General features: G+C 36.3%; 1 protein-coding gene across 1 annotated transcript; it reads left to right on the top strand.

Moving 5' to 3' along the window:
* Nucleotides 1-12,462: 12,462 nt before the first annotated feature.
* Nucleotides 12,463-13,245, top strand: LOC143018134 (tyrosine-protein kinase Lck-like). The gene has a single exon (XM_076173270.1). The coding sequence runs from the start codon at nucleotides 12,463-12,465 to the stop codon at nucleotides 13,243-13,245; it is 783 nt and encodes a 260-aa protein (XP_076029385.1).
* The last annotated feature ends 11,755 nt before the right edge of the window (nucleotides 13,246-25,000 follow it).

Raw genomic sequence — 25,000 nt, 5'->3', positions numbered from 1 at the left:
TATATATATATATATACATATACATACATAAGCACACACACACATAAACAAACACATACACACACACACAAACACACATTCGTCGGATGGACGGCGACGATTGGAGTTCCAAAGAAAATGTGAAATTTTCGTGGATCTCAACGTCAAGGAAGTATTTTATTGTATTTACAGGGAAGGGGAAAGCTCGTGGTGTAGGGGGAAGGTAATAATTAAGGAGAAGGGGAGGGATCATTAAGGGAAATGGAAGGAAATGTGGAAGGAGAGGACTTGGTCCAGCAGGCCAGGCGCCTTTAAACAAACAAAGGACCGATGATGATTTTGGTAATGACGGGATTAACAAAAATGTAAAGATTAGAAATATAAGAGCAGCCCAATGGAAGGTGAGGATAATAATTTCCAGGGATTTAATGAGGGGGGGGGGATACCAACCTCCCCCGATTAGAAAGACTAGAGGAAAAACTTGAACAAATAACCGAACATTGGGAGACTAGGTTCGGTAAAATGGCAGAGATTGCGCAGAGAGTTGATAAATTGGAAGAATTAGAGAAGGTGAACAGAAACCTAACTAAAGAAATAGAAGAATTAAAAAGACAGTTAAAAGAAGTAAAAGATGAGAATGAGGAATTAAAGAAGAACAAAGAGAATAAAGAGTCCATAGCAAAAGAAGCACAGGATTGGTAAAAAATCCAAGAGAACAGTAAAGTTGCATTTACTGACATAATAAAACAGCAAATGAAAGAACAAACTGAAGACTCAGTTATTAAAGTGATGAGATAGAAGGAGAATATAGCAAGAGATTTAGCAGATAAAAAGGAATGTATAATTAGATTAGGAATGGAAGAGAAGTATAATCTTAATAGAACCACAAAAAATCAAAGAGGAAAAAGAAAAAGTAAGCAGTTCACTAGAATTAGTTCAGGAAGATGAAACTGAAATCAGAAAACAAATTGAAGAGATGTATAGACTCGGAAAATATAGTACAGATAAGACCAGACCAGTTACGATTAAATTCAGGTCACAAACGACAGCAGAGAATATCTTAGCAAAAACAGGGAAACTAGCAAACAGTGAACAATATAAAAAGGTATGGATAAAAAGAGAAATGAATAGAGAGGAAAGAGAGGAGGAAAAAATTAAAAGACAAGAACCTAAGGAAAAAAAATGAGAACAGAACAGAGACACAACAAGATAAATTCTATTGGAGAGTAGTGAATATGAAAGTGAGATGGGCCATACCAGAGAAAAACAAAAGGGAAGCAGAAAATACAATGGAAGTTGCAGAAAATTAAGAGTGTCTTACACAAATATAGATGGATTAATAACAGGATTAAATGAACTGAATGATTATCTGAAGGAAAAAGAACCGGACATAATAGGAATTGTAGAGACAAAATTAAAAGGTCCACTACTACCCAACAGTGTAGGACATGATGCATATAATTATTGGATTAGAAACGAGAGACAAAACAAAGAGGTGGAGTTATGTTCCTGACTAAGAAGGATATAAACGTGAGGAGTGTCACATATGGAAAGAATACAGTAGAAATGATCATGTTGGAAGTGGAAGACAGAGATAAGAAGAGCAGAAAGTTTGTGATAAATGATGTGCCTCCAAAAACAACCTCGTGGGAAGAGAGTGAACATAAAAGTATGTTAGATGACACAAGGATAACATTAAATAAGGTAATGGAAGATGGAGGAAGAATAGTTATAATGGGCGACTTTAATTGCAAAGAAGTCTGCTGGGAAGAGATGACAGTAAAGGGTGGAGACGACTCATGGAGAAATGTTCTACTCGAGATGATTATTGACCATACAATGACACAATGGATACAGGAGAACACTAGGTATAGAAATGAAGAACCATCGCGACTAGACCTAATAATCACATCTGAACCTAAAATAGTGGAAAAGGTTGAATATAAGACACCAATAAGTAAAAATAACCACATATTGATTGAACTGGAACTAAATGAGGAAAATACATGAAAAAAGAAATGAACAATATAGAAAAGGAAGAATGATGTATGAAAAAAGGTAAGATAAGAGAATTCTTTAAAAAAGAAAACTGGGAAAAATATACTAACAAACAACCGTTAAAGAGAAATTAAATCTTTTGACAAAAAATGATAAAAAAGAAGTGGAAAATATGTCCCGAAAAAAAAAAAGTAAAGTGCTGGTACAACAAAAGTTGTAGGGAGTTAAAAGACAAAAGAGATAAAGTTTGGACCAAATGAAGAAAAACAAAAGACCTGAAAAATGGAAATTATATACTTGTCATAAAAATGAATATGTACAATTGTGCAGAGAGAAAAAGAGAAAATATGAAAAAGATGTCATTGAAAAATGTAAAGATCAACCAAAACTATTTTACAGATTTGTACCCAACAAACTGAAAAACAAACAAGATTTCGAGAAATTAAGACAAGGAGGAGTTGAATACACAGAGGAAATAGAAATGGCAGAAATTATGAACAAGCATTTTAAATTAGTGTTTACAAGGGAGAACATACAGCCTGGAGAGATTGAATGGGAAGACAAAGTCCCCCCTATGAAAGAAACAGAAGTAACAAAGAATGAAATAATGAAACACTTGAGTAATCTTAATGTCAGAAAATCGCATGGACCAGATGAAATAGCAAACTGGATTTTGAAAGAATGCAGGAATGAACTGGCAGACAAAATACATAGCATAATAAACAGTTCCTTGAAAGAAGGAAAAGTTTCAAAAAATTGGAAAAAGGCAAATATAGTACCTGTATATAAAGGAGGAAATAAAGAAGACCCAACCAACTATAGACTAGTCTCTCTAACAAGTACAATGACAAAAAAATTGTGAAAGAATTGTCAAAAGTAAATGGGTAAAGTATTTGGAAAAAAAAAACAACGTGCTAATTCCAAGGCAATTTGGATTCAGACAAGGACAATCATGCGTCACCAATTTGATATCTTTCTATTCAAGGCTAATAGATATAATACAAGAAAGAGATGGATGGACTGATTGTGCATTTCTAGACCTGAAAAAAGCTTTTGACAAAGTACCACATAAGAAGTTGCTTAAGAAATTAGAAACTGAAGGAGGATTACGGGGCAAACTGCTTAAAAGGAGGGAAGATTTTTTGCAAGAAAGAAAAATGAGAGTAGTGATAAGAGACAAACACTCAAATTGGGATGAAGTAATAAGTGGTGTTCCACAAAGAACAGTTCTGGCCCCAATAATGTTTGCTATATATATTGATGATATGGATGAAGAAATTGAAAGTTATATGAGCTTGTTTGCAGATCATGCATAACTATTAAAAACAAGTAAACACGGAAGAAGATTGTAAATCACTACAGAGTGATCTCAATAAAGTATGGGAATGGAGTAGGAAGTGGAGATGGAGCTCAACACTAAAAAGTGTAGTATGATGGAATTTGGAAAATGCAAAAAAGGAATAATAGGATCATATAGATTGGGAGAAGAAGGAATAAAAAAGTTGAAAATGAGAAGGACCTGAGAGTCATTATTATGAATAATATGTCACCTGAGAATCATATATATAAGATTTTTGGAGAAACTTATAATTTGATAAGAACAATCAAAGTGGCATTTACATACCTGGTTAAAAAGAAATGGTGAAGAAAATATTCATCACTTTGATAAGGCCAAGATTGGAATATGCAGCAACGATGTGGTCACCAAGTACAAAAAAAAAAAAAAAAAAAAAATACAAAGAGCAATTACAAAATTGGCACCAACACTCTCATAACTATCATATGAAGAGAGACTAGCAAAACTTGAGCTACAGACACTAGAGCAAAGAAGAGAAGGAGGAGATTTGATAAGTATTTACTGAATCATGAAAGGCATAGAAATTAATGATAGAGAGGATCTAATAAAATGGGATGATAGAAATACAAGAGGACTTGTAAAGAAAATCAAGAAAGACAGTTATAAAAGATATGAAAAAGAACAGCTTTCCTCTCAGAGTAATAGACATTTGGAACATGTTAGATGAGAAAGTGGTGTGTGCAAAAACAATACATGAATTTGAAAATAGTTTAGATAAAATAAGATGTGAAGACGGGACAGCAGGAGCATAGCTCCTTTTCCCGTAAAATACAACTAGGTAAATACAACTAGGTAAATACACACACACACGCACACACACACACACACACACACACACACACACACACACACACACACACACAAACACACACACACACACATATATATATATATATATATATATATATATATATGTATATATGTTAGTTTCGTTGACACTAACAGTAATTTTCATTCTTCTATAGGCCCCATGCCTTGTCCTTCTCTTTAATCATGTTCCACCATATCTTCTGTAACAAGTTATTAATGTTTCTGGATGGGGTAAGGATTTTCTTCTTCACTACGAGTAATTCCCTACATCGCTTTTAGGTAATGTACACCAAAGGACTCCCACCTGGGATCCTCTTACATCCACCAAGCCAAGTCTGCTCCGACGTCACAATTCAATTCATCCAATAACTTTGAACGTTACAAACAAGTACCACCCTTTTAGGGCGTGACTTTACCTCCGTGCACCAATAATTTTTCTTCTTTTCCACTCTTTTCTCCAATCAGAAAGACTGTTATACTATCTCAAGCAATACCGTTTACGCGAGCAATTTGTCGCAAGCAGAACGAGCTCTGTGTTTACATTTAGTCACATCAGCACCTTTGATCGCCACTCCAACTAATGTTTACAAATATAAGACGGTAAGCTAGAATGTGCATCTCAGCAACTTGCAGTCTACAATTGTTTCATAACAATCGAATATAAAATGAATATAAAATTTACATATCGTTTCACCTAACCCTCTATCTACTTCAATATCTACCTCTATTTACCGGCCTCTTACAATGCATATATATATATATGACCAGTTTCGTTTATAGTTTCTTCAGAGGAATGATACTCCTAGATGAAGCTGGCTGTATTCATAGAAGACACGACACCCCAATTCCACCAACTAGGCCGGGTGGGGGGAAACATATAAATGAATAAATAATCAATCTTCTGAAAATAAATTAAATCAAAATGGTTTCTTAAATTATGTATTAAAATGAGTGAGAGTGTAAAAATAGAACAAGAAAGCTGATGTGAGTGTAGAATATTGTGGTAGTGAAATATGCCGGACAAAACATCATCGGTGATTTTTCCACCGATCTAGGTCGGTATCTTCATTGTGTTACTCCTAATGGCTGTGTATTTTCCTATATACGTCGGCCATTTTATATCCCCTACTTTATGCTTCATGTTGTTCTCGGTATCTATGTATAGGATGCATAGGACCTCAATTACTTTTCTCTGTCTCCTTGCTGGGCCTTTTCCTAACATTTTTGCCTCTTGCCAGTTGAGTAGATGATCGTCTTGGTCTATGTGGCCCAACAGCTCATTAGAGAGACGATAGTAACTCAAATCCGCCTTGTATTCCTTTATTCTCGTTTGGAGACCTCTATGGCTCTCGACAAAGTAAGCCTTCTTACATTTGCTACAGGGGATCTTGTAAACTACACTTAGGTCCTTACTTGCTTTCGAACTTAGTGTTACCAAGTGTTTTATCTTATTTCCTGTGTCATTGATAATTTCCAGATCAATCGGCCGTAATGCAACTCTATGTGTGTATGTAGGACCAGATCCCGGAATAATTAAGTATTGTCTATCCCGTTTGACTAATGTTTTGTGCTTTCTTGAGAGACGTGGACAAAAACGCCGTTGGATAGCCCAGTTTCCCAAAAATTGGTTCTAATGAGTGAGATTTCTTCATTGAAGAACTTTTGACTACAAATTCTCAGTGCTCTGAGGAAGATACCTATTTCTATTTCCATATCTGATTATTTCTGACATTAGAAAAGGAATGCGGCAATAAGACTCGTATATATATATATATATATATTTCTAAATAGAAATGTAGTAGCACATTTGTAGATAACACACAGGAACCCACAGTCGGAGAAAGAATAAACTTCGAATAAAGAATAATCCTTGGATATTTTGTTAAGAAGAACTGATGATAATTTATTCTTTACAGTATACCGTAAGCCCACCCATTCAGGCAGTTATCTCCACTTTTTTAGCAATCACCCTGACAATGTCAAGAAAAGTGTTGCCTCTGGCCTTTTCTTGAGGGCTTTCAGGATTTGCAGTCCTCATTTTCTGGACCAAGAGATTGAGGTGATCAAATGTCAACTGGAGAAGTTGGCTTATCCACCTTGGTTTCTGGACCAAGCCCTCAGTAAGGCTAGGGCCAACCATTTTAAAACTTCCGTCCCCTCAAATTTTCACCGCTCCTTTAAGGACATTTTAAAAATTCCATTCAATAATACCGTCAGTTCTTCTACTAAATTGTTTCCTCGTGAACGTCTCACTATTGCCTATCACTATCCTAACACCGTACGTAAGCAAATTGTGAACGTTCAACAAAAACCGAAGGAAGTTGAGTCACCTGGTGTTTATTGTTTGCCCTGCAAAGATTGTGATTTGGTTTACTTGGGTCAAACCGGGAGAGACTTGAACACTAGATTGGCAGAACATAAAAGGTCAATTAGGTATGGGCAAGAAAATTCGGCTATATTTCTTCGTGTAAAAAATAAGAATCATTCTTTCGACTGGGGTAAGGCCAGATTAGTGTTCAAGTCCCACTGTAGTTTCAGTAGGAAATTAGTAGAATCAGCATTAATTGAGGAATGCCCTAATATTAATATTTCTAAAGGGCAGTGGACACCTGACATAATCTCACGCGCAGCAATAAATAAGCTAATGCGGACATTACATCCTCCCCTCTCCTCACCCCCTCCCTCCTCCGCCACCCCAGTTTGCCCCGCGCCTGAGTGAGGTCAACTGTCCACATCTCTTCTTACTGTAGTTTATAAGTCCCCTCTGTTCTCTATCTTATGTACTTTCCTGAAGAGGGCTACAGTTGATAGCCGAAATATAGGATTATTCTTTATTCAAAGTTTATTCTTTCTCCGACTGTGGGTTCCTGTGTTATATATATATATATATATATATATATGTATATATATATATATATATAAATATATACAGTGTATGGATATATATATACTGAATAAATATATATATATATATATATATGTATATATATACATGTCTATATATATATATATATACATATATATCTAAATTGTTTATATAACTATATATATATATATATAATATATATATATACTGTATATATATATATATATACATATATATATGTATATTTATATTGTATATATAAATATATGTGTATATATACATATATATATATGTATATATATAAATATATGTATATATTTGTATATATATACATATATATATGTATATATATATATGTGTATCTGTCTGTATATATATATATATATATTTGTGTATATATATATTTATATATACATAAATACATGTGTGTATATACTATATATGTATATATATATGTATATGTATGTATATACTATATATATATATATATATAATATATATGTGCATATATATATATATGTATATATACATATATATATATATATGTATATACATATATGTATATATATATATTATATATATATCATATATTCATATATACATATATATATATATATATATATACATATATATATAATATATATACATATATATATATAAAGGATTACAAAGGCGGAGCATGCCGACAGGAGACCTTTTGATCCATATCTAGGTCGGATGCAAAAAAAAAAAAAAAAAAAAAAAAAAAAAAAAATCATATTAATAATAAATTAAAACTATAATAATGTAAAAATAACAAATAAAATACATAAATAAATGCATAGGTATAGTTGAATAACAAACAAAAAGGTAAATAGTAAATGATTATAAATTGACATATAACTAATAATAAATGAAAATCAGACAGACAAATTATAACAAAACAAAAACAAATAATATAACATAAATTATAATCATTACAGCATCTTACTTAGGTATTTATCTAAATGATTCTTAAAGCTTCGAACTGAACTACATTACACTACCTGTGCAGGAAGTTTATTCCATTCATTAACTACACGGTTGGCAAAGTTGTTTCTACCTACTTCCAAATTGAATCTATTTCCGGACAGTTTGAGACCATTGTTTCTTGTCTGATTCTCATTCAATGTGAAAATTTGGTCACTTTTGATGTTGTCAATTCCCTTTAAAATCTTAAAGACCTGTATCAAGTCACCTCTGAGTCTACGCTTTTTTAGGGAAAACAGATTCATGTGCTTAAGTCGATTTTCGTATGATTTATTTTTGATATTTGGAATCAGTTTTGTGGCTCGCCGTTGTACTTTTCCCAGTCTGTCAATGTCTTTAATGAGATTCGGTGACCATACGGAAACAGCATATTCCAAATGTGGACGAACTAACGATTTATATAGCTTGTTAATGAGTGATGGACTTTTGAAATCAAAAGATCGCGCAATCAATCCCAGAATCTTATTTGCTTTCTCAGAGGCTGAAATACACTGCTTGGATGATTTGAGGTCGTTACTGATAATTACGCCGAGATCTTTTTCACTATCCACTTATGTTAACGAATTTCCAAATAACTTGTAATCGTACTTACTGTTATTTTTACATATGTGCATTACCTTGCATTTACTTGTGTTAAATTTCATTAGCCACTTTTCAGACCATTGCTGTAATTGATCTAAATCTTCTTGAATATCTAATTGGTTTGAGTGATCATTTGCCACTCCGCACAGTTTTGTATCATCAGCAAATTTGGAAACAGTAGATTTTAGTCCATTGTCTATATCATTTATATATACTATGAATAGAAGTGGCCCAAGAACGGAGCCCTGAGGAACTCCACTTGCAACATTTTTCCATCCAGAAGTTTTTCCATTTAAAACAACTCTCTGTTTTCGACCTTTCAACCAATTACTAGTCCAACCTAATAGGCTACCACTTATTCCATGCAAAGCTAATTTAGTAAGTAGTCTTTCGTGTGGGACGGTATCAAAAGCTTTTGCAAAGTCTAGATATATTAAATCTATATTGTTCCTTTGTCATAATTCGAGATAACTGTGTTGTAGAATTCGAGTAAGTTAGTCACGCAAGAACGTTTCCGTCTGAAACCATGCTGGCTATCATTTATCAAACGGTTACTTTCTAAATGATATTCGATATCATCTTTGATGATAGTTTCCATTATTTTTCCTACGATCGAAGTCAAACTTATAGGCCTATAGTTATTTGGCTTCTTTTTGTCACCTTTTTTGAATATGGGAGTAACGTTAGCTAGCTTCCATTCTCTTGGGACATCTCCGGATATGATGGATTTCTTGAAAATAATTTCTAATGGAACAACAATCTCATTTTTAATTTCCTTTAAGATTCTTGGATGCCAACCGTCAGGCCCTGGTGTTTTATTAACTTTGAGTTTGTCTATACACCTTTTAATTTTTTCTTTTGTTATATTTACCGTAGTAAGTTTACCCCAGACTTTTCACAGGTTTCAGTTTGGAATTCACTTTGAGGTGTTTCGTTTACGAATACCGAGCTAAAATAATTGTTTAAGAGATTACACATTCCTTCATTTGAATATTCAAGTTGACCGTCAGCAGATAATAGTGGACCAATGTGATTCCTAACAACCTTTTTATCTCTAATGTAACTATAGAATTCTTTGGGATTCTCTTTGGATTTCTCAGCGATGTTCATTTCGTATTGTCGTTTTCTTTTTCTTATTGTCTTTTTTAAATCTCTCTGTATTGATACATAACTTTCATAGTCATTAGATGCACCCGAGCACTTATATTTCTTATAAGCCTGTCTCTTTTTAGCAATACTTTTTTCAGTTTCTTTGTCGAGCCACTTTGGGCGAGCCTGATTTGTGGGACGTCTGTCCTTAAAAGGAATGTAAGTTTGAATCATCTTAGTGAGCGTATTTTGAAATATTTCCCACATCTGATCTACAGGCCTTTCGTTTAATTTTGCCTCCCAATCTGTAAGCTGAAGCTCCTGACGTAGTTCTATGAACTGAGCTTTACTGAAATCGGGTATTTTAGAAGCACAAGTATCTATTATAAAATTGTTTAGGAGTTTGAATCTGACTAAATTGTGATCGCTATTTGCAACAGATTCACCGACTTCTACATCAGTTACCATGCTTTCGCGGCTAGTGATCAATTTATCTAGCAAGTTTCCATATCTTGTGGGCTCTTTTACATGCTGAATTAAGTAATTGTCACCAAGAAAATCAATCAAGCGACTACCTATATGGCCATGTTCAAGGGTCATCCAATCAATGTCAGTAAAATTGAAATCACCCATTATCAATAAATCCCGGTTGCAGAAACTAGACAGTTCTTGAAATAACAGTTTGTCGTCTGCTAATGATAATGTCTTTGGCCTATATATTACACCTATATTCATTTTTTGTCCATTTGTTAGGGTTAACTCAACCCACAAACTGTCATATGCATCCTGTTTCACTTTCTCTAAAACACAAGCATGAACATTGTTTTTAACGTACAATAGAACACCCCCACCTTTCTTTTGGTTTCTATCCTGATGAAAGTGTTTAAATCCCGCAATATTAAATTCAGCTTCGAACTCTGTACCATTTAACCATGTCTCAGTTATTCCTATCATATCGAGATTTTCGCTTTTGACATACGCCTGTATTTCTTGAAATTTGTTCCTAATACTACGAGCATTAAAGTACATAGTTTTAAGAAACTCGTGATTATTTCTTTTTGCCACATTTTGAGTTTCAATATCATGTCTTATATTATCATTTTGTTTTTTATTTATGCTTTGCTCTATATTATTATTATTTGGTCCTTCATTGACATTCAATGCCTCATTAACATTTCTCCTATCAAAATTAAAATTTCCCCCATCACGGACATCTGGTCGATTACGGTCATCCGATCTATTTTGTACATTTTGTCCCCCTACGTCACCGTGATTCACGCCGGCCTCCCATCATTCAGTGACATTATGTCCGGCATCCCTTTCTAAAATTATATTTTGTCCTCCAGTGACATTATATCCTACCGTGATATTTTTTCCTCCACTATAATTACATCCCATCGTGATCTTTTGTCTTCCACTGTCATTACATCCTATCTTGATATTTTGGCCTTCATTGACATTCTGTCCGGTATCTCTTCCTAAAATTATATTTTGTCCTTCACTGACATAATATCCTACCGTGATATTTTCTCCTCCATTATCATTACATCCTATCGTGATATTTTGTTCTCCACTATCATTATTTCCCATCGTGATCTTTTGTCCTCCACTGTCATTACATCCCATTGTGACATTTTGTCCTATGACATTACATCCTAATGTGTCATATCGTCCTCTAGCGACATTACATCCTATCATGATATTTTGGCCTTCATTGACATTCTGTCCGGTATCCCTTCCTAAAATATACATATATATGTATATATATATGTATACATATGTATATATGTATATATATATGTACAATCTAAATAACCGTCACGCAGAGGATTCGAACCACCGCCAGTAGACTCAAGAGAGTCCAGAAGCACCCGCCTTAGACCACTCAAACATAGAATCTCTATAGTTGAGTGGTCTAAGGCGGGTGCTCTGGACTCTCTTGAGTCTACTGGCGGTGGTTCGAATCCTCTGCGTGACGGTTATTTAGATTGTATGATTGATGTCGCTGTCCACTAGCGAATTTATTCACATATATATATATATACACACATACGCACATACACGTACACACAGTCCCCCTTTCTCTCTCTCACACACACACGTGTATATATATATATATATATATATATATATATATATAGTGTGTGTGTGTGTGTGTGTGTGTGTGTGTGTGTGTGTGTGTGTGTGTGTGTGTGTGTGTGTGTGTGTGTGTGTGTGTGTGTGTATTCATATACTTATCCACATACACAAATACGTACACATACACATTCGTATACACTTACACATACACATACATACCACTTTGGAGAATAGACAAGCGGAGATGGGCGCTTTCGTGTATTGCATCGAGTGTAATTCACACTGGATGTAGTATTCGAAGGAGCTTTGCTCTGTTTGTTTATATTCTAGGGTGGTTGCCTTGCATTTATAAAACACACGTTCCTAGTGTTTATATTGCACATACATACACGTACATACATACACGCACACACATGCACATACAGTGTGTGTGTGTGTGTGTGTGTGTGTGTGTGTGTGTGTGTGTGTGTGTGTGTGTGTGTGTGTGTGTGTGTGTGTGTGTGTGTTAAATGAATAATATTTGCTTTACATGATCGTCTTTAATGTCGTATCGTGTATTGTATACATGAACTTACCTTAATATTCGTCCTCGCCTTATGGACCAAATCTAAGCTCCAGCTAACGAGTCATGACAAAGATGGCCCTGGACCGCGATTCGATTAAGAATTGGGAGTTCCTTTTTTTTGGCACAAGAATGGAGAAACCACAGGAGCTGAACTGGATTGAAACAGAGGTGATCAACAGACACCTCAAGAACGCAAGGCGTCAAGGCGAAGGAACCTTTGCGAAGGTTTACCTTGCGCCAGCGGGGGACAGAGGAGTGGTCGCCAAAATCTTCAAGAAGAAAAGGTTTCTGCCCGCCATGATTAAAGAAGCCGAGGCTCTGGCAGCGCTGTCAGGAGTTCCTCGGGTTCCAATTCTCTTCGGCGTTGGCAGAAACCCAGTAACTCTGGTCACCAGCTACGGCGGACGCTCTCTTTACAAGTTGACTCAACGAGGGCAGCTCTCCAATTATCAGGCTGTCGACCTCGTTTTGCAAGTCACAGAGAGCGTCCGCCTTATTCATCTTCGTGGCTGGACCCATAACGACATTAAACTAGATAATATTGTCGTGACGAGGAACCGCGACCTTTGGAACACGACCCTCATTGACTTCGGAAGCGCTGTACGAATCGGCAAGGCCGTTTACAGCAAAGACAGAACCGGTCACATCACTTTTCCTCACATTGCTCCCGAACTTTTCAAGGGACGAGGAACTTCTTCAGGAAGTGATGTTTACTCGATCGGACATCTGTTGGCTTCTCTTATTGCCCAAGAAGATCGAAATGAGGAAATTTCACTTCTTATCAAAAGGGCAATGACTTACAAACCCGAGGACCGAATTTCAGTCGATGATCTTGTCCAAAGACTTCGTGATGTTCGTTTCAACATCCTCTTGGACATCGTCACTGAGGAGCTTTCTGCACTCAAAATATGAGTCTTTTGACTATTAAAATCGTTATGAAAACTACCTTTGGATTACTTTGAATTGCGTGATGATTCAATATCTTTACTAACATCATCATTGATAAGCAACTTTGTTCAATCTGGACCATTGGAATTGATACAAAAAGTATCTTTTATAAGCTTGGACGTATAAAAGATTTATATACACTGAAATTATGGAATTTGAATTTTCTATAAAAAGCAATTTTTCATGAAAATTTGACCACATAAGAGCGACTAAAACCACTCCCTGTCCAAAACCCGTTACAGCGAGAAAAAACTATTTTAGAAAAAAAAAAAAAAAAATAGAATTAAAAATGAAATAAACTGATATTCAATTAGAAAACAAGAAAAGAAATAACAAAGGAAATTATAAGAATATATTTCATATTGCGATGTCCACGCATCTAAACTTCAAAAGGCTTTTACGCCTTGTTTATTAAAGATTTAACTTCAAATATCAACCCTTTGGCGGTTTCCCTCAGCTGAATAAAATCACCTGGTGACAACTGGAGTAATCGACCAAACTCACGAAATTAGAGGAAAACTTTCTTCATAAATATTTCGTTATATAGCTAAACAACTTAAACATATTTCACATTTCCAATAAGTAGTTTCAATTTGTTCATATTAATTATCGACTTAATCGATTAAACGAGACTGAAAGTACTGGACCTATCATCAAAGGAAGAAAGAAGAGAAAGAGGTGATTTGGGAGCATTGCTCACACCATCAAAACTAGAAGATAAGACTGAGAAGAGACCTTTTGGTATGGGACAGAATAGGAGAGAACGGGTCATAAACACCAATGGATCAGAGAACTGGGAAGCGAGAAGTGCGTGCCTGTGTGTAAGCGAAAGCGCTCGTGTTTTTTTTTATTTTGTGTGTGTGCTTGGGTGTGTGACAACGACAACAATGACAACAATGACAACAAAAAGAACGACAACAATGACAACGACAACAATGACAAAATCAATAACGACAACAATGGCAACAAAGACAATAATGGCAATAACGCAAATGACAATGACAACAACAACAATGACAACAAGGACAACAATGACAACAAAAACAACAATGACAGCAACTACAACAACAACGATAACAGCAATGGCAACAACGACAATGACAATGACACCAACGACAACAATGACAACAAACACAACAATGACAACTGCAACGACAACAACAACAATGGCAACAACGACAATGACAACAACGTCATCCTCAGGTAAGAGGTTGCTATTTAAGATAGCATTATCCTTCCACTTTGCACTACTGAAAAGGATTGCTGCTAGCGATTGAAATATATAGTTTCGCTTACTGAACTTTCTTTAGTCCGACTGTGGCGCTCATTGTGATTTACACGCAAACACACACACGCAAACACACACACGCACACACTCACACGCGCACACACTCACACGGACACACACACACGCACGCACGCACACACACACACACACACACACATATATATATATATATATATATATATATATATACATATATATATACATATATATATACATAAATACAAACACACATAAACACACACACACAAACACACACACACACATAAACACACACACACACAAACACACACACACGCGCGTACACACAATTCGTGGCCCCCCATTAACGATAAAGAAAAATAGTTGTATTTTACCTGTTTTCTAAACTAAGTGGATTGACAACATGCGGAGACAGGAAGGGTTATCCTTTGGAAATTAATTTGTTCACAGCGAAAGAAGGAATAGAAGTTGGTGGTTATTGACCTTTTTAAGATATCAACGTTGGGGAGGGATTTGATAAGAGGGCGTTAAATCATTTTCCATTTAAACCTACATTGGGATTTGAGGATGATGCAAGCGTCTTTGTTGTATATAGTGACTCAAAATGAATATTTGTTGATACTAAATTTTATTTTGTTTTATCTAACTATTCATTTATTTATTGTTTGATGTCATTATCGTCTGAAAATATTTGTATTGTATTATGTAAGCACCTGGGCCAATGCCATCGTACTCATTGTTGGTAATTTATCACCTTAATAAATGTTGTTATAGCTGATATTGGTGACAATGTCTTCTTAGAAACAGTTTCGTAGAAGTACTTTCTCACTCATCACAATATATTTTGATGATTTCCTAGTGCTAAATAAATCTTGGGTTCAGGGAGGAGTTTATATAGCTGATTTTTCCCTTGCTCATATCCATAATCATATTATATACATATATATATATATATATATATATATATATATATATATATATATATATATATATATATATATATATATGTGTGTGTGTGTGTGTGTGTGTGTGTGTGTGTGTGTGTGTGTGTGTATGTGTGTGTATTTGTACAACACTGAATGGGTCCCGGTGAAGAAATTTACATTTATCAACCACAATTTACTTTAATTCTAAGCCATCAGTGTCAAGTAACTCTAGGAGGCATACATGCAGAAATGTATACTACGTGGTCAAGCTAAGGACTCGAACCTTTCCTAGCACGTAACAAGTGACAGTGATTTACCCCAATGCGCTATCAAGAGAAATATAATTTAAGCGCAATTTTTCTTATATATTTGCATGCGTTCAAACTACCTTCGCCATGATAGTACATTTGCTAGTTTGCAACGCAGAAAAGTATTTGTACAACACTGAATGGACCTCAGTGAACAGATTCACATTTATCGACCACAATTCGCTTTATTTCTAAGCCATCAACGTTGAGTAACTAGAGTAGGCATACATGCTAAGGACTCGAACCTTTGCTAGCACGTATAAAGTGAAAGTGACAGCCCAATGCGCTATCAATATATATATATATATATATATATATATGTATATATATATATATATATACATATACATATGAATTATATATATGTATGTATATACATACATACATATATATATATATATATATGTATATATATATATGCTAATAAGAACACGGGTACGTGTCTTCACTTATGTAAAGTGGACCACTTGGAAAAAGAAACGAACGACGCAGAGCGCTTTCGTATATTACATATTCAGTGCAAAAAGTACATGTACTTTTTGCACTGAAGATGTAATATACGAAAGCGCTCTACTTCCTTAGTTTCTTTTTCCAAGTGGTCTACTTTGCATATATATATATATATATATATATATATATACATATATATATATATGTATATACATATATATATATATATACGAGTATACACACACACACACACATGTGTATATATATATATACGAGTATACGCACACACATATATATATATATATATATATATATATATATATATATGTGTGTGTGTGTGTGTGTATACTCGTATGTATATATATATATATGTATATATATCTGTATATGTATATATATATATATATATATATATACATATATGTATATATATATATATATATATATATATATATATATATTAATTCAAGTAAAGTAGGTGTCGCAACACACGAATAAAATAAAAACAGCTGAAGAAGACCACAGTCAGTGGTCGATATATACGGTTATCTCTTGATCTCAGCTTATCTTCCTCCGAGAGTGGGTTTAAGTTTTAATATATATATATATATATATATATATATATATATATAATATATATATATATATATATATATATGTATATATATATTTATATTATATATATATATTATATATAATATATATATATTTATTATATGTATATATATATATAATATATATATATATATATATATTTACATATATACATACATATACCAAAGACTTTTCCCCCTACACAGAGGGTAGCCAAAAAGAAAAAGGCATAGACACCATTCCCACCTATTTCATTTCTTATATATTCCACTCCCCTCCACCCTCCTCCCTCCCTCTTATTTTGGCACTTCCTGGATGACGGGTCATCCCTGTATCCTGTCCACTGCCCTGGGTCAGAAGCAGTGTCGCAAGACACAGCAAATTCACAGTAAGGCCCCTTCATAAATTCGGCGACCCCCCCTCTCCGTCCCCCCATGCAGAAAAGGAGAAGACGGGGAGAAATCACTTCGTGCTGCGTCAATTTTTTTTCTCAAACATACTTCCTCACCCCCCATCCCCCCACCACTCCACCTCCTGCAGCTCAGCATCATATATACACACAACCCCTCTCCATTCACCTGTTATCTTCTGTCCTCTCCCGTCCTTCCTCCACAGACATTCCTCTCTTTTGTAATGCCCCTTTCACCCCATCCATCCATCTCACCCTAGGACGCCCCCTCATATTGACTCCTTCCACACTTCTTTTACTAATCTTTCTTCACTCATTCTTTTCATGTGTCCAAACCATCCTAATACCTTTTCATCAACCCTATCTCCCAGTTCCCTTTCCACCGCTGTTCTCCTCCTCACCTCCTCATTTCTCACTCTATCCAGCCTAGTAACCCCTATCATACTTCTCAGACATTTAATCTCAAACACATTCAAACTCCTTTTCTCTTCCTCTCTCTTGTTCCATGTTTCTGCCCCATACAATGCTATTGGCGCAATCACTCCTTCATACAACCTCCTCTTAGCATCCCTTCCCAGATGTCTATTTCTCATTACAACATTTCAATCCACGAAGTCATTTACACGCTTCTCTCAATCTACATTCTACCTCCACCCTCACTCCTCCCTTTCCTTTCACATTCCCATCCAAGGATCTAAAACTATCCACTCACTCCAGTCTTTCACTCTTAATGCTCACTTCCAGCCTGCTGTCTCTCTCACCCCTTGTACATCTCATCACCTTAGTTTTGCCCACATTTATATTCAGCTTCCTTCTTTCACACACCTTCACAAACTCAGTCACTAACTTCCTCAATCCCTCCTCTGATCCTGCTACAAGCGCAGTGTCGTCAACAAAATACAATTGGCTCACCTCCCACTTTTCTCCATTTTCTTTAATAATCTCAAACCCCTGACCCATTACCCTTGCATTCACCTGTCGCACCACCCCATCCATGTAAAGATTGAACAGCCAGGGCGACAAAACACATCCCTGATGAAGTCACACCTTTACCTCAAACCATTCACTCTCCCCATTTCCAATACTAACACAAGCTCTACTACTCTCGTAAAATATCTTGACTGCTCTTAACAGCTTTCCTCCTATTTCATATATTTGCAGTAACTCCCACAGTGCCTTCCTGTCTACCCTGTCGTAAGCCTTTTCCAGATCCATAACAGCCCAAAAATCATCCTTACTATTTCCTATAGTTTTCTCACATATCTGTCTTACCACAAAGATATGATCTACATAACCCCTACCTGTCCTAAACCCACACTGTTCCTCACCAATTACTCCCTGTTCCTCTCCTAATCCTCTCAATCAAGACCCTCCCATAAGCCTTCCCAACTACACTCAACAAGCTGATCCCTCTGAAACTTCTAGACTCACACTTGTCCCCCTTTTCCTTGTAAAGCGGAACTAGACAGGCACTCCCCCAGTCCTCCGGCACTCTACCCTCTCGTAAATAAATATCAAATAACCTCACCAGCCAGTCCACCATAACTGTACCTCCTTTCTTCAGACATTCTGCATGACATCCTTCCAATCCAGGTGCCTTACCTGCTCTCATCATCTTAACAGCTGCATTCACTTCATCCTTCCTTATTTCTCCTCGATTTTCCTCACTCATCACTTTCATTTTCTTAGCCCTTCCCACTGCAACTACCTTTCCCTCTGTCATACTCTTACCCCATTTCACATCTGCTCTCCTCTTTGCTTCCTTTATCTTATGCTTAACTTTCCTTCTATTTACTTTGTATCTCTCATACGATTCCCTCGTCCTAATTTGTAGCCAATCTATGAATCCCTCCTTCTTCTGTTTTACACCGTTCTTTACTTCCTCATCCCACCACTCACTACCGTTCATTCTATTTCCTCCCGCCCTCCTTGTTCCACACACCATCTTTGCACACCTTATGACTCCCTCCTTGAATCATCCCCATTCCTCCTCCACTCCTAGTTCTATTCTATACTTTACTCCCTCCCACTCCTCTTTCAGCTTCTTCTTATACTCATTCTCCTTTTTTTTCATTTAATGAATTCACTCTAAGTATCTCCCTACCATTTGCCCTTTTCCTCTTTCTCCACCTATTCTCCACTCTCAATTTACCTCCCACAAGAAAATGATGTGATATTTCCCAACTCTCTCCCCTTAGAACATGTACATCCTTAACTCTTCCTACCATACTCCTGATCACCACTATATAGTCCATTAACGCTCTATCTGCCACCCTTCCATCTACCACCTTCTCCCAGGTGTACTTATGCTTATCTTTCTTCCTAAACACTGTATTTGCTATCACCAACTCTGTTTCAAGACACAGCTCCACCATCAATTCTCCACTACAATTTTCACCTGGAACTCCAAACTTCCCAATCTCTCCGTCTATTGGTTCATTTCCTACCCAAGCATTAAGATCTCTCAATACAAATACATTGACATATCTCCCTAATCCATTTATGCACTCATTTATATTTACCCAAAAAGCCCCCTTTCCTCTACGCTCTTCTCACTACCAGGTCCATAAGAACTTACGAAACCCCACATCTCCCTTCCCAGCTTCACCTTCATTCACATCAACCTTGAAGAAACCTCCTTCCACTCCATTACCTGTTTACTTACCTCTTCACTTACTAGTATAGCTACCACTTCTCTCCCTCGCCCCCTCTTTACTCCTGAGTACCTCCCAGCTACACTCCCAAACTCACAGTTGCCCTTTCCATTTATTTTAGTTTCATTCAAAGCCAGCACACCCATTTTTCTTCTCACAAACATACTGCCTATCTCTTGCTTAAAAGTGGCAGTTTGCCGACAAGATTGACGAGATAAACACCATATGAGGACGGGGCCTTTATTTGTACGACGTTTCGCTTATTACAGCTTTTTCAAGTACAAGTTGAGATACAAATGCTTGAGATTAAATAAGGGGAAAGGAGGGAACGGGGAGAGAAAAAAGGGGGGGGGGAGTAAGTGGTGGAGGTGGAGAAGGGGGGGGATTGGACACTGGGAAAGGATGAGAATGCTGGCCCAAACGTCTGAGGGCGAAATGTCCACAAAGGGTGGTTTCAATATTTAATATTTTGCTGGCCATGGGTATTAGGGGAATATTGTGAGGAGATATGTTAAACATGCCCCTGTTTTGTTCAATAGTGTTCGTTCCTTGAATGATTGCTGATTCTAAACACTTCCTGCGGATTTTGTCTAGTTCCCGTATCAGCAGCTCTGCATTCTTCCAGTCCATAAGATGGTTTTCCTTGTTTCTATGTGTCACACATGCATTGGTGGTGACATCATGCCTGACGTCGTAACGGTGTTCACGTATTCGTGTATTCAGGTCGCGTGACGTTTCTCCGATGTAAACTTTATCACATCCTGAACACGGAATACGTATAGAGTTTTCCTTTATCACAGACAAAAAGATATGTGGCTCTGGTCCGTAGGGGCGCCCCATATAGACTCTAAAGTTTTCATGAGAGTGGCAGTTGCCGACAAAATTGACGAGTTAAACACCATATGAGGACGGAGGTACTTGAAAAAGCTGTAATAAGCGAAACGTCGTACAAATAAAAGCTCCGTCCTCATATGGTGTTTAACTCGTCAGACCCTAAAGTATCAACTGCATGCTAATTTGCCATAATAACATCCAACCAATAACCCATATATATATATATATATATATATATATATATATATATATATATATATATATATATACATATATATATGTATATGTATATATATATATATATATATATATATATATATATATATTCTTTTGATTGGTGACCTGGTTTGGAACCGGATCTGGGGTGGCGTGTTAATCCAGTTTCTGGACATCTTTATCACCACCAATTCAAACGAAGACGTCCCCAACCTGATTTCTGCTTTTCTGGACAACTCTTGCTTGACTTTCACGCACGAGCAGAGTGTAGAGAGACGTCTACCCTTCCTCGACCTAGACATCAGCAAAACTGACAAGGATTTTAACACTAAAGTATACACCAAAGACACCAATATTGGACGTTGTTTAAATGCCTGTGGGGAATGTCCTGCAGCATATAAAAGATGTGTGGCTGCAGCATATGTTAACAGAGCGCTTACCCATTGTGGCAGCTGGAGGGAGACGCACAGGGAACTCGACCGTATCCGACAACTTCTCACTAATAACGGGTTCTCTGACCAATTGATCGAATATGTCATCAAAAAGAAACCGGATCAATACGCCACCCCAGATCCGGTTCCAAACCAGGTCACCAATCAAATCACCATATACCACCAAAATCACTTCCATGGCCATTACAAAGAAGAATGCGATGCCATTAAAGGTATCTTAAAAAGAGGAGTCATTCCAACAGACAAAGACTCTTCTATTAATGTTAGAATTTTCTGCAAGGCTAATTTGACCAGATCCCTGATCATGAAAAATAGCACCACACCAAAGATACCGAAGGAGGCTTCTACCAACGTAGTTTACAAGTTTACATGCCAGGAGGGCTGCTGTGACGGCTCCTTTTCCTACATTGGTAGAACCTCCACTACACTAAGAAGACGTCTCCAACACCATCGAAACCAAGACACCATTTTTCAACACTACATTGACCACCACGACATGAAGCCCCCAGTGAACACATTAATACACAAAACTATTATACTCCACGAAGAAATAAATTTTAAAAGATTGCAGACCGCTGAAGCTGTATCTATCACAACTCAACAGCCCTCCATCAACATACAACAAGCCGCAGACTTCATCCTCCCATCAGCCCGCCCCCAGGAACACCTTGCCCACCAACGATCTCATAGACAACTTGACCCTGAACCCCCTCAGGAACATAGTGGTTGCCAGGACCCTCAGCAACACCAATACCTTCATCACACAGGACCAAGAAATAGAAGCCAAGGTAGAGCTTTCTCTTTGCAGTCTGTGCGAGAATAATGACCTCCCCTATCCCTCATAGTGACCTCACCCAGGGACTCCTTTCAACATCGCCTACTACACCCAGTGATCTCTCCCAGAGTCATTCTTCGTCACCGCCTTCCATTGTGACCTAGCCTAGTCACTTCCTCGCACCCGGTCTTACCCCGGTGACCTCACCTAGGGACATTCGATGATCTCTTCTACTTCCAACTTTCCCTGCTTCAAAAAGTGTGACGGTCAGGCATTATGCATCATTCTTCACCTACTCTTCATCGATAGTAGACCTTATAGCCATCGGAGTTGTAATTCTCACCCTGAAGAAGCCTCTGCAAGAGGCGAGAAAATTAAGTTTTCAGTGTTAATGTCAACAGCTTTTTGTACTGTTACATAATATCATTATATTTTTCGGCATTCATCAGCGCTTATCTCTATACCTTATCCATGGAATTGACATTATGAATGATTTTGTTCATACTTTGAACTATGGAGAAAAAAAGATATTCTTCTTCCTGAAGAAGTTGTATCTTAAAATAGCCAAAGCTATTAGCGCAGTTGACTTTAATCAGAATTGTTTACGTGAAAACCTGTGCCCTAGAAGCATATATATATATATTTATATATATATGTATTTATATATATGTATATATATATATATGTATACATATATATATGTATATATATATATATATGTATATATATACTCGTATATGTATATATATATATATGTGTGTGTGTGTGTGTGTGTATATATACATATGTACATATATGTATATATATATATATATATGTATATACATGTATACATATATATGTATATATATGCATATATATATATATACATGTATATATATGTATATGTATATATGTATATATATATACATATATATATATATATATATATATATATATATATACGTCATATATATATATATATATATATACGTCAAAGACTCTAAGGGCTCTCGGATAAAGGACATCACAACGAATCGTCTTCGATCGAGGAAATGACCGCCGAACCCCATAGGACAACTTTGTCGGGAGATTAGGGACCGATTAGTATAGAAAGTGAGGGCAAGGACAAGGACGAATATGAGAAGGTACATGATGTCGCAGCTACGATTCTTAAACACTACTTATACACACACAAACACACATACACGCACACACACACACACACAGTCTCCCTCTCTCTCTCTCTTTCTCTCTCTCTCACACAAACACACACATACACACACACACATAGTCTCTCTCTCTCTCTCTCTCTCTCTCTCTCACACACACACACACACACACACACACGCACGCACACACACACACACACGTAGACCGATTCACAGCGAATATTGGAGCTCCGAAGAAGAAGGGAAATTTTCGTGGATCTCAACATGGAAGTACCTTTTTGTACTTATAGGGAAGGGTAAAGCTCGTGGTGTAGTGGGAAGGTGATGAAAAAGGAGAAGGGGAGGGATTACTGAGGAAAATGGAAGGAAATGGGGAAGGAGGCACAAGGGCGCCACATGACGGGAAAAGTCAACAAAAGGTCCTCAGCTGACGCTGGAGAAATAATTCCATTACAATAATTAAGTTTAGAAATATAAGAGCAACAGAATAGAAAGTGAAGATAATAATTTCAATTGATTTAATGAAGGGGGGATGCCAACCTCCCCCGAATAGCAAGGCTAAAGGAAAGACTAGAAAAAATGGCTCAACACTGGGAAAGTAGGTTAGGTCAACTCGCACAGATTGCACATCGAGTTGATGAATTGGAACAATTAAAGAAGGAAAACTAAAGCCTAACTAAAGAAGTAGAAGAATTGGAAAATCAGTTAAAGGAAGTAAAAGATGAGAATGAGGAATTAAAGAGGAATAATAGAACGAATAAAGAGTCTATAGCATAAGAGGCACAGGGTTGGAAGACAGTCCAAGAGAACATTATAATTGCATTTAAAGACATAGTGACACAGCTGATGAAAGAACAAACTGAAAATACAGTTATTAAAGTAATCAGGGAGAAGGAGAAAATAGTAAGAGACTTAGCAGATAAAAAGAAATGTATAATTATATTAGGGATAGAGGAGAAGAATAACTTAAAGAGGACTACAAGAACTAAAGAGGAAAAAGAAAAAGTAAACAATATATTAAAATTAGTTCAAGAAGATGAACCTGAAATAGGGAAACAAATTGAAGAAATTTATAGGCTCGGAAAATATAGTACACATAAGACCAGACCAATTAAGATTAAATTCAGGTCACAAACGACAGCAGAGAATATCTTAGCAAAAACAGGGAAACTAACAGATAGTGAACAATATAAAAAGATACGGATAAAAAGAGAAATGAATAAAGAGGAAAGAGAGGAGGAAAAACAAAAAGACAAGAAGCTAAGAAAAAAAAAACGAGAAAAGAACAGAGTCAGAAAAAGAGGAATTCTATTGGAGAGTAGTGAATATGAAAGTGAGGAAATGAACCATAACAGAGAAAAACAAAAGGGAAACAGTAAATACAATGGAAGTATCAGAAAATTAAGTGTCTTACACAAATATAGATGCATTAATAACAGGACTGAAAGAACTGAATGATTATCTGAAGGAAAAAGAACCGGACATAATGGGAATTGTAGACAAAATTAAAAGGTCCACAACCACCCAACAGTGTAGGACATGGTGCATATAATTATTGAATTAGAAACAGAGAGACAAAACAAGAGGGTGGAGTTATGTTCCTCACTAAGAAGGATATAAACGTGAGGAATGTCACATATGGAAAGAATAGAGTAGAGATGATTATGATGGAAGTGGAAGACA

Source organism: Oratosquilla oratoria, chromosome 3 (genome assembly GCF_046742065.1).
Source record: "Oratosquilla oratoria isolate Oo_2021 chromosome 3, ASM4674206v1, whole genome shotgun sequence".
NCBI lineage: Eukaryota > Metazoa > Arthropoda > Malacostraca > Stomatopoda > Squillidae > Oratosquilla > Oratosquilla oratoria.
Note: the sequence above shows the minus strand (reverse complement) of the source record. Positions and strands in the feature narration are given on the sequence as shown.

Bases quoted from the DNA above. Each gene is read 5' to 3' on its own strand.
- LOC143018134 (XM_076173270.1), top strand. From the start codon at position 12,463: ATGGAGAAACCACAGGAGCTGAACTGGATTGAAACAGAGGTGATCAAC.